At 41.9% G+C, this 17,886-nt stretch overlaps 1 protein-coding gene across 1 annotated transcript in view; it reads left to right on the top strand.

Annotated features, from left to right (window-relative positions):
• Positions 1-17,886, top strand: part of ITPRID1 (ITPR interacting domain containing 1) — a 72,547-nt gene that overhangs the window by 53,184 nt on the left and 1,477 nt on the right. The window contains exons 9-11 of the mRNA XM_039251159.1: positions 10,330-10,412; positions 11,229-12,491; positions 16,746-16,873. Coding sequence (XP_039107090.1) covers positions 10,330-10,412; positions 11,229-12,491; positions 16,746-16,873 — 1,474 coding nt within the window. The remainder of the gene's footprint in view (positions 1-10,329; positions 10,413-11,228; positions 12,492-16,745; positions 16,874-17,886) is intronic.

The following is a 17,886-nucleotide window of genomic DNA, read 5'->3' as shown; positions in this document are numbered from 1 at the left end:
AATTGGATCTATGCCCCTTCTTTTGTGTCTCAGGAATATCTAATAAATAAGGATCTATGTAGACAAAGAGGATATGTAGATTGAAACAATACAATCTTTATAGATTCTTATAAATGTTCTGTTTTAGAAATATGTAATTGAATTTGAATTCTAACTTGTTTCATTCCAAAATTCTGCATGACCAAACCCCTAATTACTTTATGCCACTTCGCTCCAGGCACACTGGCTTCTTTCCTCCTGTGGGTAGAAACATAGCTTGTGAGGGGGGAGGGAGCAGAGAGAAACATCACAAGTCACTCCCTGTGAATGTATTCCTCCAAAGTGTCCTTTTCAACAATCGTTAAGGTAATTTGTTGATATGATTTGTAAGAAAATGGTATTGAAAAGACCCCAGAGGAAGCAGTGTGAATTATGCATTTAAAAATACAATGAACGGTCAGACCATGGGGCCAATAGAGAGGGGTTTTCATGTTCACTTCACCTCTCAACAAACATCTTCTTAATAGATGCCAGAAGATAGTGGGGGCACATTTTAAATTGGAACCTGTAGCTGAAGAATTCTATACCCTTTCAAACTGTCATATATTTAGTAAAGCATCATTTTAGAAAAACAAAGCCTCAGGTATTATAAATTATATAGGTGTAACGCAAATGCCATGAAAATTCTTAGAAGGAACATGAAAAAATAATTCAACAACAATATCCTGCATCTAAAACCCAAATCATATCGTAGAAGAAAATAAAACTGTCAGCGAATACTCATTAATTGGGGAGTCCATAGATGCCACTTAATTCTTGATGTTGATAATTGTAGTTTGAAATGTTTGCATATTTTAGGTTATCACCAATTTAATTTAAAAACACTCTACATGCTTTGTGAATTACCAGAGGGAAAAAAGCAATCATGAAAAGATAGTATACTTGGCAAAAGAATAAACATTAATATTTAATTGTATTAATAATACTACCAAATAGTAAGACCAGGAATCAGGCTAAATGTTTTATATTATCGCCTTTAATCCTCACTGAAGTCTCTGAGATAGCTATTTATGGTGCAGTTCAAAATCAGGTCTACTTAAATGTGATGTTTGGGGGTTATTAATGTAACAGTAGGGTAGCAAATCCATTATATACAATCCAATTATAACTTGTATCCCAATTTTCACTGATTTGTATTAGCCATTGGTAACGCCGAACTGTTAAATATTCTGAGGCTGAATTCCAGCTCAGCAGAAGAGGCTCTCATGGATGATGAGTGACTCCTATTTTCAGATTTGCATCAAGTATACCACATATTTGCTGCACTGATCCCAGTGATAAAAATAGAAAACATAAAACTGCAACCACTAAGACCAAATGCCTATCTTATGAAAGTAGTTATAGATGGAATAAATGCACCTAACAAAGGAAAAGATTCAAAAGTCATTTTAAAAATGTTATCCACATTTAAAATAGGGAATCACAGAAAAGCTAAAGGAAAAATGAATGGGCAAAAATATACCACAAAGTATGCCAGTGCAAAAAAGAGAAAACAGGAATGACAGCATTACTATTAGATGCTATGGAATTAAAAAAAGAGGGGGGGCATATAAAAACTTATGAAATAGGTCCAAAGCTATCTTAAGAGGCTTAGACATAGTCTTTTCTCTCTTTAGAGACTCTAGAGTGAAAATACATCATCTGACAGATGACAACAGAAACTAAATAAGAAAAAGTAAGAATTACTATCAATCCAAGAAGTAGAAATCCTGAAGTATTAATAACTATTGCCAAAATTAAAAATTGTCAAAAAATGTCATCTTTTAAAATGTGCCACAGTCATTGGTTTTATGGCTGAGCTCTTTTAAAAGTTTAAGGAAACAATACTACATCAGCTCTCCAAGCTGCTTGAAGTCATAGAAACAGACAGAAACCTACCCAGTTATTTTTGACACAAGTGGGCACAATCATGATACCACAGTCTGAAAAAGAAACATGCTCACAAGCACACATGTGCACACACACATTAAAAGGAATTTTTGAAACAGAAAAACGCATGTATGTTATGCAAGAAGTAGATTACAAATTGTGTCTGTTATGATTTTTATTTCACAAAATACATACAAAGACAGGTACACAAAGAAACTGTGCTGGATCGAAAGACCTATAGACATATTATAGTAATTTTCCTGCATGGTTATAGATTATAAGTGATTTTTATTTTCTTACTGACATGTTTCCATTTTCATAATTTTCTTCACCACCATGTACTACTCCTATGATGCTAAAAAAACAACCAATAGTATTAAGTCAAAAGAAGCAGCTTAGAGAAGAAGCTTCTCTCTCTCTCTCATTCTCTCTCTCTCTCTTTGCTAATGATGAAGGAAGTTCATTTTCACTAAAAAAGAGAGGAGAGACTGCTAAGCCTAGAGCAATAAACAGAGAGAGAGAAAGAAGAAAGAAAGGGAAAGCAAAATAGAGTAAAAAAGAAAAAGAAAAAGAAAGGAAGGAAGAATTCCCAGATAATAAGAGGTTGAAACAAAAATGTCAAGAAGGCACTCATGGAAGTTACAAAAGCCTTATGTAGAAATCTTGATAGGATAGAAACTCCTCCGCCCAAGCTTGCTGCATGGAAGGAAGAATCAAATTGCTTCAGGAATATTTGCCATGATCATGAATGTTCTCAGCCATTCTTCAGTTCTAGGATCAGAGTCAAGATAAATATAAGCTCTGTGAGGAAGGAGGCTACCTTTGTTGACACTGTGCAAGAGTTTCTAGAACAGTGCAAGACCCCAACAGTGCAGGGCCCCGCAGGGGCTCAGGGAACACTTGTGAAATGAAAGAATGGGAGTTTGCCGTAGGGCATCCCTCGGCTCTGTGTTGTGGCCTATTCTCTTCAGAACATTAGTAGCGGCATGGCCCACAGCAAGAATGGGTGTCAAAGCCAAAGATAACACCAACAGATTTTAGAATGAAGATCAAAATCATCTTGACAGGATAGAAATATCCCAAATTAGCCAGATCAAATTTCACAAGAAAACAAAATAGAGACTGATCTCCGTATCACTCAACTGGGAATGGAACATCTGACTAGACTAACCCTTGGGCTGTATGGAAAGGAGTGAAATATTCAGAACTGTAGGCAAAGGGGAATCCTCCTCTACTCCATGTTGGTCAGACCACATCACACCTACTGAATCTAGCTCTGAGTGGCTGGATTTTATAGCAAACATTACTGGGTAAGCACTTATTCAAAAGTACAAGACACAATGGCTTGAAAACTCTGCTTTGTGAGGGCTGATTTAAAGGATCTGGGGATATTTAAGCTGAGGAGGAAAGGCCTGGAGAATACCAAGAGAGCTGCCTTGAGGCAAAGGGGTTAAACATATTCGGTGTTACTCTCTAGAACAAACTATTACCAAGAAATGGAAAATGCTAAAGTAGGTTCAGCTCAATATAAGAAGCATTTTACAAAAGTTAAAATATACTCTGACTCAATAGAAGTAGGTCCCTGCCACCGCACATGTGGAAGCATTAGCTAGATGGCCATCTGTAAGGAATGTTCTGGAAGGGATTCCTGCATTGCGTGATAGGTGGCACCATTTTATCTTCCAACCTAGAGAACTGACTTTTGTTTGTTCTATAAAACATTTCAACTTCGTTTTTGAAATGCCTTTCAGAGAACACAGCCTCTGGAGTCTGGACACTTCACACTATCCCTATTGTTTTGCATCTTAGCTGCCTCACAAGCTTATGCCATGTCCAACTCCTGAGGCACTGAAGTTTGCATAGTTTATAATGTCCAGACCAGTTCCAAGGTAATTGGCCTCTGTGACTCAACTTCACTGCAGAGCTGTCACAGAATTTTCTCCCACTAGGAGACCGAAGAAGGGAGGGGAATGTGGCAAAGAAATCGGTGAAGTAGAATAGATCGATGTAGACAGTCTAAGGCTATTTCACTCTGTACAACGCCAGCGCTGGTACACCCCCTAAAGACTCCTTTTCTTTTCCTCCCTCCCTCATTTATGTTTCAATCCCACAGCCTTCCTTTTTCCTGAGCCTCAGGTGACATTAAGAGTAAAAGTCTCTACTTAGGATTCAGAAGGCTTTATTGTCAGTTCAGCTCACAAAAGCAGCCCTTTGGGTTGACTTTTCTGACTGCGTTTAGCCATTCCAGACCCTGGGCAGGGCCCTGGCTCCTCTGTTCTGTGGTTGGTGTAATGCTGCCACCTGCTGATTATTCAGGCAAAGTGCCTGAGGCATCTGTCTCCTGGCAGGCAGACATGTTTCAAACTTACTAGGCAGTGAAGCGGTCTTAGCCAGGCAGAGTCCCCGACCTGGGAGGGTCAAATCCAACTCTGTGAAGACAGTCCTGTGCTGAAAAAAGTAATTGCTAACAAATATTAATATTAATAATGGTACACATTAATGATATTTAATAATGATAGAGTTCTTTTTTTTTTTTAATGTTTTATTTATTTCTAGGAGAGAGAGAGAGACAGCGTGAGCAGGGGAGGGTCAGAGAGAGAGGGAGTCACAGACTGAAACAGGCTCCAGGCTCTGAGCTGGCAGTCAGCACAGAGCCCGGCGCGGGGCTCGAACCCACGAACCGCGAGATCATGACCTAAGCGAAAGTCGGACGTTTAACCGACTAAGCCACCCAGGCGCCCCTAGAGTTCTAACTGGTAATGTTACTCTATCACAAAACTTACATATATATATAACCTTTTACATGTGCAGAGAGTCTTCATGTATCCAAGATATATTATTAGCTACTACCCTCATCACAACCTCACAGGTAACCTATCATTACCACATTCTTTTCCCCATGATGAGACACTCAGAGAACATAAGTGGCATGCCCTAGATCACACAGCTAATAAACAGAAGACTCAGAATCTGAATCTAGTAGATCTGGTTCCGGATTTTCTAAATGACTCAGTTACGGGGCCTGCATGGATTTCAGTAGCATACGCTGCAGAGAAGTTAATCCCCTTGAGCCATGGGATTGGCAGAGTGGGGGACCCAGCAGTCTAATGGGGCATGACAAACCCGTAAGGGGGCTAGTGGAGGGTTTGAATAATAAGATCTAGCTAGGAGGAAAGGACTGGTAGGTAGAGGTAAGATGGGAAGTCAGGGCCCCAGCCTAGTGAATTAAGGAAGAGCTGTGGTTCCTTGGGCATATTAAGGGCCTGTGGAAAATCACATTGCAGGTGATGAGGCTTCTAAAGTTCTCTCTCCTAAAGTTTGGCCTTGATAGATTCAGGAAGTGGGCTGGGTTGGCCTGGGGGTGCTGGTACCACTTCATCACTCCCACCAGAGGCCACACTGTCTTCCCGTAAGTCATGCTCTCTGTATCTCTCTGTATATTAGGTGTGGGGACACGGGGGTAACAAACAATGGACATTTGTATTTGTCTGTTTGTTTCATCATCTGTTTTAACCACTCTGGGTGATGAAGTTTCTCATCCTTTGTATCGTGTAATTGCTACAACTTTAAGGGAATATTTAGAACTTGCAAACCCGGTTTCAAGGTGTTGATCATCTAGTTGCTGAAAAAGTGGTTTAGAGGCAGGAAAGATTTTTAGTTTTCTGAAGAAACTAAACCATCTGTAAATTGGCCCACATTTTGCTTGGCGACTTGTTCTAAATGATTCAGATGCATGTATTTGACTTCTAAAATACAAGATAAACAAGCCTCTATTCCTGAGAGAACGATGCCCAATTCCACCATTTGATCTCACCATCAAAGAAAAACTCTCAAAATCTGGTTGTTTCACAAATACACTTAAATGAGTTTCAGAGGTTAGTTTTGTTGTTTTTGTTTGTTGTGCTTTACACTAGCGCAATTAACTGAAGGTAACAGTTATAACTTTAATATATCCGTCTTAGAGGAAATAACTCTTTTTACCTTTTAGAGACCCTTTATGTTAGGCACTGTTTATTTTCGTTTGGACCAGATTGATATGGGCCAAGTGGCATATGGAGGAATGAACTCCAACATAGAATTTTTTTCTCATACTCTAATGTATAATTTCATCTTACATTTGTAAGCAGGGGAATAGCAACCTTTTTAGATGAATCTTATACTCAATAATAGTAATTGATTAGGGATTTTCTAGCAAGTTCAATGACTAATGATGTATCCGAAGTCCTTCGCAGCTTGTGGTGCAAATCTTGCACGAAAACATATAGAAAGAGGAACAGTTTCCAGAGCTCTTTTGTCTGTCCTTCAGCAAGGTTCAATCCTGCTGTAGAATATCTCTAGGTCCTTTAACATTTACATGTTACAGGGATGGAGAGTGAGTGGTAAAGAGCAGTCCCATCTTGCTTTTTTCCTGTCCCATGCTCTATCTACTGCAGAGTGGCTCTGGGGGCTTAGTAGAACGTGGGTCCCAAAGCATGTAAACTTGGAACAGGAGGCTTATGTAGAAAACTCTTGAGGATTGATGCCCACTCTGGAGGGCTAGTCAGTGGAGGGGCTCCAGCCAAAGTGATCAGGGCCCTCGTATGGTACCAACAAAGTATCTGACATTCTGCATTGAGCATTTGAAAGGTTTCTGCCCTAAACATCATTTATTTCATACCCATAGTTGATATAAGAAGAAAAATAGGTGATTTGAAAGACAAAACTAAGAGTCTAGAAGACTAAAAAACTAAAAAAAACCCTAAAACTCTAGAAGAGTTTTAATATTGGTTGAGTTCATTATAACAAGAGCAGTGAAGTCTTAAATATGATACCATATTCTGTAAATATTGCACAAGTAAATTTCCTATAGTAAATATACAACGGGTATACACTATTTCCTTTGCCAATAAGTAAACAAGTATTCCGTTAACCAGGCTAAGGTCTCTGTAAAGATTGAACATCATAGTTAAAGGGAAACCTCACAGGGAGTTCCTTCCATACAAACTACTCAATTTAATAACAGGTGATTTTTTGTTGGTTTGTTTTACTCTTCTGGGTCTTTATTCTAAACTTCACACCACATTGTTACTATTTTTTGTTTAAAGAGTCAGTTGTTATTTTAATAGAATTAGAGAATTTTAAAAAAATCCTTAAAATTTACCTGCACCTTTTTTTCTTGCAGTACTTTAATGATGTCACTCCACTGTGTTCTCACTTGAATCATTTCCAGTGAGAAACTCTCTGCCTGCCTTAACTTTGTTTCCTTTCTGTAAATGTGTCTTTTTGTCTCTGGCAGATTTTAAGATTCTTCTCTTCATCATTGGGGTCAGAAGATTTATTCTGATGTATCTTGGTATAGTTTTTTTTCTCATTTCTTGTGCTTGGGGTTTGTTGGACATCTTGAAATAAACTTTTTTTGGAAACATTTTTTCCAGTTCTCCTCCTCCTCTTTGGGATATTCCAATGACATATATGTTCAGTTACGTGGCATATCCCACAACTCACAGATGCTCTTTTGACTTAAAAACTTTTTTCTTTAATCTCTGTTTTTTACACCCGATCTTAGCCAAAAGGCCGAGAGGCAATAATCTCTGTTTTGTATTAGGGATACTTTCTACTGGTATGTCTTTGATTTCATGAATATTTCCTTCCGCAATTTCTAAAATGCTTTAAATCCCATCCAGTATATATTTTGCTGAGACATTGTAGTTTTCATTTTTTGGAATTTCTATTTGGGTGTTTTTTTTAATATCTAGCAGTCTCCTCCTTATCATATATCATCTTTCTTCCAGCTTAAATATATGGACCATAGTGACAGTATGTGTTTTAACATCCTGGTAGGTAATTCTAACATCTGTGTCAGTTTTAGGTCAGTTTCAGTTGATTGGGTTGTTTTCCTCACTATGGGTCATATTTTTCTGCTTTTTTACATGCCTTATGTTTTTTGTTAGATGTCAGATATTGTAGATTATACCCTGTGGGTGCTAGATGTTACTCTATTCCCATAAATATGCTTGACCTTAGGTCTGGAACATAGTTGAGTTACTTGGAAACAGTTTGATCCTTTCAACTCTCACTTTTAAGATTTGTGATGTAAGAAAAATGTTCAGCTAGGCCTAATTAGTCTTCACTCCTGATGCAAGACCTTCTACCCCACCAGTGCTCTGCAGATTGTGAGGTTTGGGAATCTGGCTGATGGAAACATGCATCAGGCCTGGGTGAGTGCTAGGCACTGTGTCTTCTAATCCTTTCCAGTGATACTTTCCCCAGTCTCCAGTGTTTCTTCATGAACTGATCAGCTCTCAGCTAAATACTCAGGGGGGTTTACTGTGAGTTCTCTCGTTGTGAAGATCGCTCCTCGCTTCCATTCTTCCCTGCAAACTCTAGCTAGCTCAGTCATTCCAGACTCTTAGTTTTGTCTCTTCAACTTAGGGAGTCTGCCAGGTTCTGCCTGGGTCTGCCCTCCTTCCCTACACCGCAGCCTGTAAACCATCTCAAGGCAGGAAGCTGGGTGATCGTAGGGCCCACATTATTTGTTCCTGCTTCTCAGGGACAGCAACAGACATTTTTAATGATGCTCCTATTCTTGAAACCATTTTTTCACATACCTTGTCCGGTATTTAGTTGTTTCAGGTGAAAGGAAAATCTAATTCTTATTACTCCAGCTTCCCAGAAGCAGAAGTCTTCTTTAGGTCTATGACCAGTCACCATTTTCCATATTTTACCCTTAACTATAGAATAAGAGGTGACAGCAAGGTCAAAGACATTGTTTTCTCAAATTTCCTCCCATCTCTCTAGGATTCAGCTAATAAAAACTTAAGAGTCTCTGATTTTTAGACTTCTGTTTTCATTGAGGCTGAATTAATGAATATGGAGTTTATAAATTTGGATTCTACAAAGCTAAGCTTCTTTCTCTTTGCTCTGACCCCAGGGTGAGGTAGTTGGAATTTGGGCTGGTGGGGGGGGGGGCACCTCTGGAGCTACGTCTCCACTAGCCATCTTTGCTCAGACACATGGGCACTTACATCTGCTACCTCTTCAAGGAGATGACGTGCTGCTACCCTTATCAGTGGGGCTGCCCTTAAAGCCTGGATCCAGAACACTGAAGCAGAGGTTGGACTGCTTGTTTGCTTTTCCCTTTGAATTCCTCTGCAGCAGCTAGTTCTTCAAGCAAGGGCAAATTCCCTATTTCTCACTTAGATACCAAATAGCCAAGCATGACATCCATCAACAATCATTTTTCCCTTTCAGACCCACTCCAGACCCACACCCAACCTTCCTCCTAGGACAAATGAGACTCCTCTTTCTGCTTCTTGTAGAAGAAGGGCTACACTCCAAATGCCCTCTGCCCAGGTGACTTCCTCTTCTAGCCCCATTAAAGCATTTCTCATTAAAGAGCTGCAAAAAATCCTACAATTTAATCTTTAGCAAGTTGATCCTTTAGTAGCCACCAATAGCCCCCATGCCCGCTAATGTAACCTTTCTATGTAAAAAGTTCAGATAGATTTAGAATTTCCAGATGTTCACGTTTACAAAGTTGTTATCTGCCTTCACTTAACACTGTTCTCTCTCTGCCCCTTTCAGCCTACTGCAATGACAAGAGAGGCAGTCTAAAACATAAGCATGGACTTGTAGTCATATAAAGTCCAGATGAAGCTAGCTAGGTTCTTATCCAAATTTAGTTTTTAAAAAAAGATACATATGTCTTAGTCAGTTTGGGCTGCTATAACAGAATACCACACATTGAGTGGCTTATAAACTACAGAAACGTATTTCTCCCAGTTCTGGAGGCTAGAAGTTCAAATCAAGGTGCTGGCTGTTTCAGTGTCTGGTGGGGAGCTACTTCCTGGTCCACAGATGGTCACCTTCTCATTGCGTTCCTGCATAGTAGAAGGGACAAGGGGTCCCTCCTCTCTGGGGTCTTTTTTAAAAGGTACTAACCCCATTAATGAGAGCAGAGCTCTCATTACTTCACGTCCAGAAGGGCTCACCTCCTAATACCATCACTGTGGGGGTTACAATTCCAACAATAGGATTTGGGGGGGACATGATATTCAGTTCATCACAAGATATATACACATATTGTTTGTTATTGTGTTGTCTGCGTGGCACTTAAGATACATGCATTTCCTGCTAGATTTTCTTCCCCTTAGTAAAGATGCATCACAATCATTTGTTATTTAGTTTGAAGAGATGATAGTTCATTCTAACTTATTTCACATTTTTTGTCTTTGTATCAGGAAGCCAGTGACACAGTTTTACATGGACCCTCTGACAACCGAGCAAATAGACCCTTGGAATTCCCTCCTTCATCTATGTTTCCACGCAGTGGGCATTTGTTGAGGATCTACGGCATGCCAGGCGCAGAGAGGGCTTGATCTCAGTCCTGCTGACAGTCTATTTCCCTTCACTTACTCCACGCTTCTTTCTTTCTTTCCACAGGTGCCACCGTGAACAGAGAAAACAGCTGCCAGTCTGACAGCAGCGGGTTCCTGGATGAACCAGCAGAAGCACCACCCCTGCAGGTAGATGGGCCCTGGAGGGTTGGAAGAGGAATAATAAAAGGAAGGATAAGTAGAAAGTGCGCTGCCACATTTGGAAAAGGACAACCAGCCCTTAGAAGACACGCACCCCAGGCACCCAGGGGACAGGGGATGATGGGGTTAGGATAAACAAGGTGCCATAAGGGCGCCTGGCTGGCTCAGTCGGTTGAGCATCTGACTTCGGCTCAGGTCATGATCTCGCAGTCTGTGAGTTCAAGCCCCACTCTGGGTTCTGTGCTGACAGCTCAGAGCTTGGAGCCTGCTTCAGATTCTGTGTTTCCCTCTCTCTGCCCCTCCCCCACTTACTCTCTGTCTCTCAAAAATAAAAATCATTAAAAATTAAAAAAAACAAGGTGCCATAAAGCTTAGTATTCCTTTTCTTTTTACTTTCTTTTGACTTTGATAAATAAGGAAGCTGAGCCTTCTAGACAGAAGGCCCCAGTTAAATGTAAACCTGAGTCTGTAACCCTGATCTCCTGACTCCTAAGTCAATGGTAATGATAAGGAAACGATACACAGCTCTTTTTTGAGAGAGAGAGAGAGAGAGAGAGAAAGCATGTGTGAGCTGAGGAAAGACAGAGAGAAAGAGTGAGAGAAAATCCAAAGCAGGCTCCACAGCGCAGAGCCCAATTCAAGGCTCAAACCCAAGAACCGTGAGATCATGACCTGAGCCGAAATGAAGAGTCAGATACTTGACGAACTGAGCCACCCAGGTGTCCCCGACACACCCATTTCTTAAACCTTAGTGCCTCCACCACCCTCCTGACCCATTTGCCTTTATCCTGGTTTCTCACACAGCTGCCTTCCTTGCCAAGCAGCCAGAGTCCTGCTGAGGATGGATGTGGACAGCCAAGGGATCAGAGCCAGCATGCAGTCTCGGCCCAGGGCTGCCAACAAGAGTCAGAGGAGTCTGATTACAGCGGCGTGTTGAGCACATCCTTTCCATACCAAGGCTGGAGTATCTTGGAAGAAAAGGCCTCAGCATATGTGGTGGAGAAGGAGTCTCAGTTTGAGGGTACGGAGGAGCCACCAGAGCCATTGACCCCAGATATGGCCCTTTACAAGAGCCCTAGAGGAGGAGAACGCCCAGGGGAAAAGAGCCATGTGAGGCAGCCCCCGCCCATGCCCCAAACTGAACGTGAGACTGTGGTGGGCACAGTTACCTCCAGATGTGACTGTCCTCTGGGGTTTGTGGTGACCCATATCACAAAAATGAAGGATGGGTTGCTGAAGCCTGAGGGGGCTGGGGAACCATATGTGCAAAGCCACCACCGCGAGTCCCAAAGATCACCTGCTGCCGACAAGTTCCTTCATGTTGCCTCCGAGGCCCCAACAGGAGCAGAAAGCAGTAAAACTTATTCTGACACCAACAATGTCTCACTGGTAGGAGAAAGTCCACCACAGCATGTCCCCAAGCCCAGTAACATCACGCCCTACACAGTTGACCTCAGTCAAATATCCGAAAAGTCCATTTCCCACCAAGACAAACTGGCTGGAGATACTCCCCAAGCAAAGCCAACATTTAGTGCTTTGGGTCAAATACCATTTATGACAGAATCTGAGGTGGAAAACCTTCCTCCAAATGCTGACTCAAACACCATTAGCTCCAAGGCTGTGACAATCCAGATGTCCTCCAATCTGGCATCGGCTGCTCAGAACGCTGTGCCTTTGGGGACTGATTCTAAAGGAACAACTTTAGAATGCACTATGTGTGACCCTGTGCCCACAACAGAACCAGGACTGGGGACAGAATCAAGACAGTGCAGTGATGTTTCCATTCAGACCTACATATGTGAGCCTCGGCCCCGACATTGCTGTACAGCCCCACGTAACGAGGCCCAGCGCCTCACCAAATCCGTCTCTCTAGACACAGGCTTCCGTCATATCTACCCAGCAGGCACCTGCCACTCTGTACCTGCCCACTGCTGTGTCTGCTGTCATCATTGTCCCCACTGCCACTCAGCCTGTAGACACTGCCCATGCTCGCATAATCACCTGGAAGCCCAGTTCATGAAGACTTTGAATGTCCTTCAGGACACTACAGTGAGGGAGTTGTGCTCAGTAAGTATTCACTGCAAAGATGGGAGAGCAGATGGAGGGATACCACCTCGGGAATAATGATCAGGCCTCCTGAATGCGGGTGCTCAGGGCACACCTTTCCATCTCAGATCATGAGTAGTATTTGTAAAGTGCTTTAAAGCTTGCCATATATTCTCTCAAATTTCTTCTTATCTGATGCTTCCAATCACCTTCTGAAGTAAGAAGGCAAATTTCATTTTACAGAGGGACCCCCATTTTACAGAGGGATCTAGAACAATAAAGTCATGTATAAGGTTATAAACAGGAACACATCTGGACCTCATCTCCAATTCAGTCTAACTGAACAATTCTCTGTCCTAAACTCACCTAGCTGAATAATCTTGCACAAGCTATGAACTCTCTCTGAGCCTGTTTTGTAAAATAGGGAGACTATTCATGCCCCTGACACAGGATTGTTTTAGGTTAAGTGAGAGAATGCTTGTAAAGCACTCAGCATGTTCAGATGCTCAGCACAGTGCCCAGCATACAGAAAGCCCTAGAGAATGCTAATTCTGTGGGCACTTCTGAGACACAGCACTGGGGAAGCTCAGAGCCAGGTACAGGATAAGGATTGGTTCTGGGGGTCAGGCAGAAGGACACTGATTAGAACAAAGACCAAAGGTTAAGCCTGCGCCAGCTCCAGGGGTGAGTGACCTTCCATGCAGACAGCGCCCTTCTGATTTCTCTAGCTGGTGTTAACAGATGACCTTGGGCCCACGTAGCCTTGGCTGTGTGGAGGGATCTGGCAACCGGAAATAGACCTTTCTTCACTTGACACTATGAAACATGAGCACTTCTGCAGAAAATACAGGGGTTTTGCATCCCATTATGCACAATGGCCATCTTCAGACTTGTGTGTGGCTTTTAAATGAGTAGGCATTTAAATGAGAGCATCCTTGCAACCCTCTTGTGTCTTCTAAAACCTTGTCTCACATTACTTTAACCTGCTCTCCTCCTAGAATTCACAATTATATTTAAAAAAATGAGGGGCGCCTGGGTGCCTCAGTCAATTAAGAGTCCAACTTCAGCTCAGGTCATGAAATCACAGTTCATGGGTTGGAGCTCCACAGCAGGTTTTGTGCTGACAGCTCAGAGCCTGCTTCGGATTCTGTGTCTCCCTCTCTCTCTAACCCTCTCCCATTCACACTCTGTCTCTCTCTCCTTCAAAAGTAAACATTAAAAAAATTTTTAATGATATTTTTACATCAATTTGATCTAACAGTATACATTCTGAAATGCATACCATGTCAGGTTTTATTAGATGACAATGCATTTCTCCTCATTTAGATTCAAGGAACTGCAAACATACATTCAAAGAAAATAACATACACACACATACATGTGCATTATTATACTTGTGTCCAGATATACGCACATGCGCACAACACGCACACACACTTGCAGAAAAGCAAGTAAAAATGGGGGATTGGATTCACCCATGAGAGGAGCTACTTAAACTGAAGAACAAACTCAAGAATGAAGAGAAAAAGCATCTATAGTGAGTGAGTCTGGGTTTGTAAGGCCTGAAAAATATTCTGGAGAAAAATATCTCTAATTCTGATGCTAAGTGCTAGCTAGGACTACAAAAATTATTTATAAAATAAATTTGTCTGGAAAATGGATCTTGAGCCAAGTGAAGATTATAGGCAGGGATAGGTACTATCTGTTACCTGTCAATGGAAGTTCCAAGTGAGCATTGAAAGTAAGAGCAACTTTAGATAAAAGACTCAGAAAAACATCCCTGTCTCATCCCCTTACAGAGAAATATGTAACTGTGCAGAGACTCACTTGACTAATTGGCAAATACCATTTTTGTGGTCATGTGGGTCATCTAAAATAATGGTTTATTGGTATGATTAATTCTTGTGTGTGTGTGTGTGTGTGTGTGAATTCTTCATAATAATTTATTGATTTAAAAAAAAACTCTCCAGAAAAGAAAATGATACTATCTGAAATAAGATTCTTAGATATTAGAAAATACTTCTATAATGTTTATCATCTAGATTTAAATAAAAAGAAAACATACACAGAGCTAAAAAAATAATATGAGTCAATTCAAAAGAAGTTTAATGTTTTCTGGTGGTGTTGCTCTTACTGTTGAAGTTAAAGTTTGTTTTGATGGGCTTGGGTCAGTCGAGTAGACCTGGAATGGACTTTGGGTTATAACCGTGCACTTATATTGGAAGGAAGAGCTCAAGACAACTTCTTTTTTGTTTTCCTTGCCTAAGTTTTTCCTTTATTCTGAAATGACTTCTATACCTGGTCTAGAGCTGAAATGTAGCTTTAGTATTTTCAAATGACCAGAAGATGGCAGTATTTCAGAATCTTCCACATCACTCCCTTCTCAGGGACCAAATGGCCATCCCCACATGCTTTCCAATCATAAAGTGTTACCCGAAAATAACTAGATGAAGCATAATATTTAATGTTTCTAATGCTCAGCCTACTTGACCACCATATTTCCATGCCCCTGGCCTCACCATCTTAGAATTTGTCAACTAGGACCATTCAACCAGCTCATTCGTAAGAAACAAATGACTTCTCCCTGTGTCCAGCTCCACTGGAATTAATAGCCCCTGCTGTAACTCAGATCTTGAGAAGAGAAGAGAAGAGATGAATCAGGACACTTGGGCTTGAAATCTACCCTTTTTGACCTTGGACAAGTCGGTTTGCCCTTCCGTGTCAGAACACTTCTCTGTAAAAAGAGCCCTTCATGGTCTCTAAGATCTTCTCTGATTTCAAGAGCCATATTGGTAGTCGCCTTTCAAGCGTCTTTGCCAATGTCAATAACACTTCAAATACTCCTCTACCTGGTTCAAATGTACTCACACTGAAGCAAAAGTAATTTGAGTGTTTTGCCATATAAAATATGCTTTTCATATATAAAAATTAGGGGACAGAATCAAAACCAAATTCTCAAATAAAAATGCTGAGGAGATTTCAGTAGAAAAACATCACTTGAAGGAAAGTATTTTCATGATGACCATTTCAGTAAAAATAGCCATGAGGCTGCCAGGATCTTGACCATGGGGTTTTAAGAAGAAGAGTAAGAAATCTAGGACTTCCTAAAACAGGGCTAGGAGGAATTAACACAGCTGTAAGACCAGTCTCCGTGGAAGGAAGAAGACGAGGAGGTTGAAACAGGGCTACCGTGAAAATCAGTTTCCTTTATAGAGCTTTCCAGGGAACCTGGGTGGCTCAGTCGGTTAAGCATCTGACTTTGGCTCAGGTCATGAACTCACAATTCGTGAGTTCAAGCCTCGCATCAGGCTCTGTGCTCACAGCTCATAGCTTTCCAGAAGCTCTACCAGGTCTGGGAGAGAGAGCATTGGGGTCTAAAAAGCATTAATGTCACTTAAAGTCAGATGGATGGAGACGCTGGGGTTCTGGGTCATGCATCTATTCAAAGCAGGATCCAACCTGGGCTGGAAAACAAGGTGAGTTACTAGTAAGCACTCAGGGAATCACGAGGTTCCTGACAAATGGACTGGGTTTAGGAGCTGCAGGAAGATACAAAAATTAGGAAACCAAGGCAGAAGCACAGTCATGCAGAGAAAGTGTGATTTAAAGAATGGTTCACATCAGGAGCAGTGAGGAGCAGGATAGGGAGAATATACAGAGTTCAATTCTAGATCCAATTCATGAAGAGAGTGGGATGCCTCATCTGTGTCTGCCTTACTCTGGATGAGCTTGTTAGCTACATGGAGCTGATCCTGCAGATTTCGCCACCAGGGATTGTGGTTAAGCAAGGCTAAGACTAATAAAAAAATATTCTAAGCAGACTTTCTCTCATCAAACACATACCATCCGGACAGATGTGTTCAATGTTATTGAGATTCAAAATGAGGCAGTATTCAGCACCCAAATTAAACAAGATTTAACAAGACTCAACTTTTCTGAGCACAAGCCCTCACTCTGGCCCTTTCCTTACTGCTCTCCTTCATCTGCATCATCACACCCTCGCATCACCTAGTCCTCCAGACAGCCTTTCTGTCTCTGGGACATGATGTGTCCAAGGGCCGTCCTCTAATATCGGCTCTCCTGTCTCAGACCAGTACTGCCTCCACTAGCCTGGAGAAGCCAGAAGCTGGCCTTTCCCTCTTTTCTTCCCCACACATTAGAATTAGGGTTTGTTGCAGAGAAGGGAGCCCAAGGGGGAAGGCAGGCTCCGCCACGGCGAGCTCTTGCAGTGAATCAGGAAGGACCCCCTTCTCAGCTCTTTCTGATTGTTCTCAGTGCACAGTCCAGGGGATGGAAGCCATGAAGATGGTGTGCCAGCGTTTCCGGGAGCATTTGGAGGAAATTGAACGGCACCTTACAGGACAGCAGGCACTGTTTTACAGGGACATGACAGAGGAGGAAAGGTAATTATTGAAGAGAGTCATAAAAGTAAGCAGCAGCCCACACACCTGGAGCAAGAAAAGGTAATCAGGGCAGGACAGATGAGCGCCCGGGAGCAGGATTAATGAGAAAAGAGTCCTGTTCCTTTGCTTTCCTCTTCTTGTTCTTGCTTCCTCAGTGGGAGTCAGTGAGAGCTATTTGCTAGATAGCCCCACGTACTCTTTAAGGCCAAGGCTATTTGAGGTCAGAAGAGGGACAGTCAGCTGGGAAGAGTGGGGGGAGTGACCAGCAGGATACCTTCAACTGATGTCAATGGGGTTTACGCAAAATGTAAATGTTGAAAATCTGCATTATTAGAGTTTTGAAAATCTGCATTATTTTCACGTAGATTAAAACATATGTCCCAAACGTAGATTAGTCATTGCCTGGTCCTGAAGGGTGAGCGTAGGGATCAACTATTAAGGGGCACAGGAGTTTTTATGTGGCAAATGGAAGTGTTCCTTTTTTTTAATTTTTTTTTTATTTCTAGGAGAGAGAGAGAGAGAGACAGCGTGAGCAGGGGAGGGTCAGAGAGAGAGGGAGATACAGACTCTGAAATAGGCTCCAGGCTCTGAGCTGGCAGTCAGCACAGAGCCCAACGCGGGGCTCGAACCCACGAACTCGAGATCATCACCTAAGCGAAAGTCGGACGCTTAACCAACTAAGCCACCCAGGTGCCCCAACAAATGGAAGTGTTCCTAAACTGCCTGGTGGTGAGAGACACAACTTGGCAAATTTGCTAAAAATCATTGCATTGTACTGTTAAAATAGGTAAACTTTGTGGGTTGCAAATTATTCTGCAAGAGAGTTGTTTAAAAAAAAAAAAGTAAGGGTGCCTGGGTGGCTCAGTCGGTTAAGTGTCTGACTTCAGCTCAGGTCATGATCTCACGGTTCATGGGTTCAAGCCCCGCGTCGGGCTCTGTGCTGACAGCTAGTTCAGAGCCTAGAGCCTGCTTCAGATTCTGTGCCTCCTTCTCTCTCTGACCCTGCCCTGCTC

This window comes from Hyaena hyaena, unplaced genomic scaffold, assembly GCF_003009895.1.
Source record: "Hyaena hyaena isolate Hyena2069 unplaced genomic scaffold, ASM300989v1 scaffold_387, whole genome shotgun sequence".
NCBI lineage: Eukaryota > Metazoa > Chordata > Mammalia > Carnivora > Hyaenidae > Hyaena > Hyaena hyaena.
This window is presented reverse-complemented; position numbering and strand designations above follow the sequence as displayed.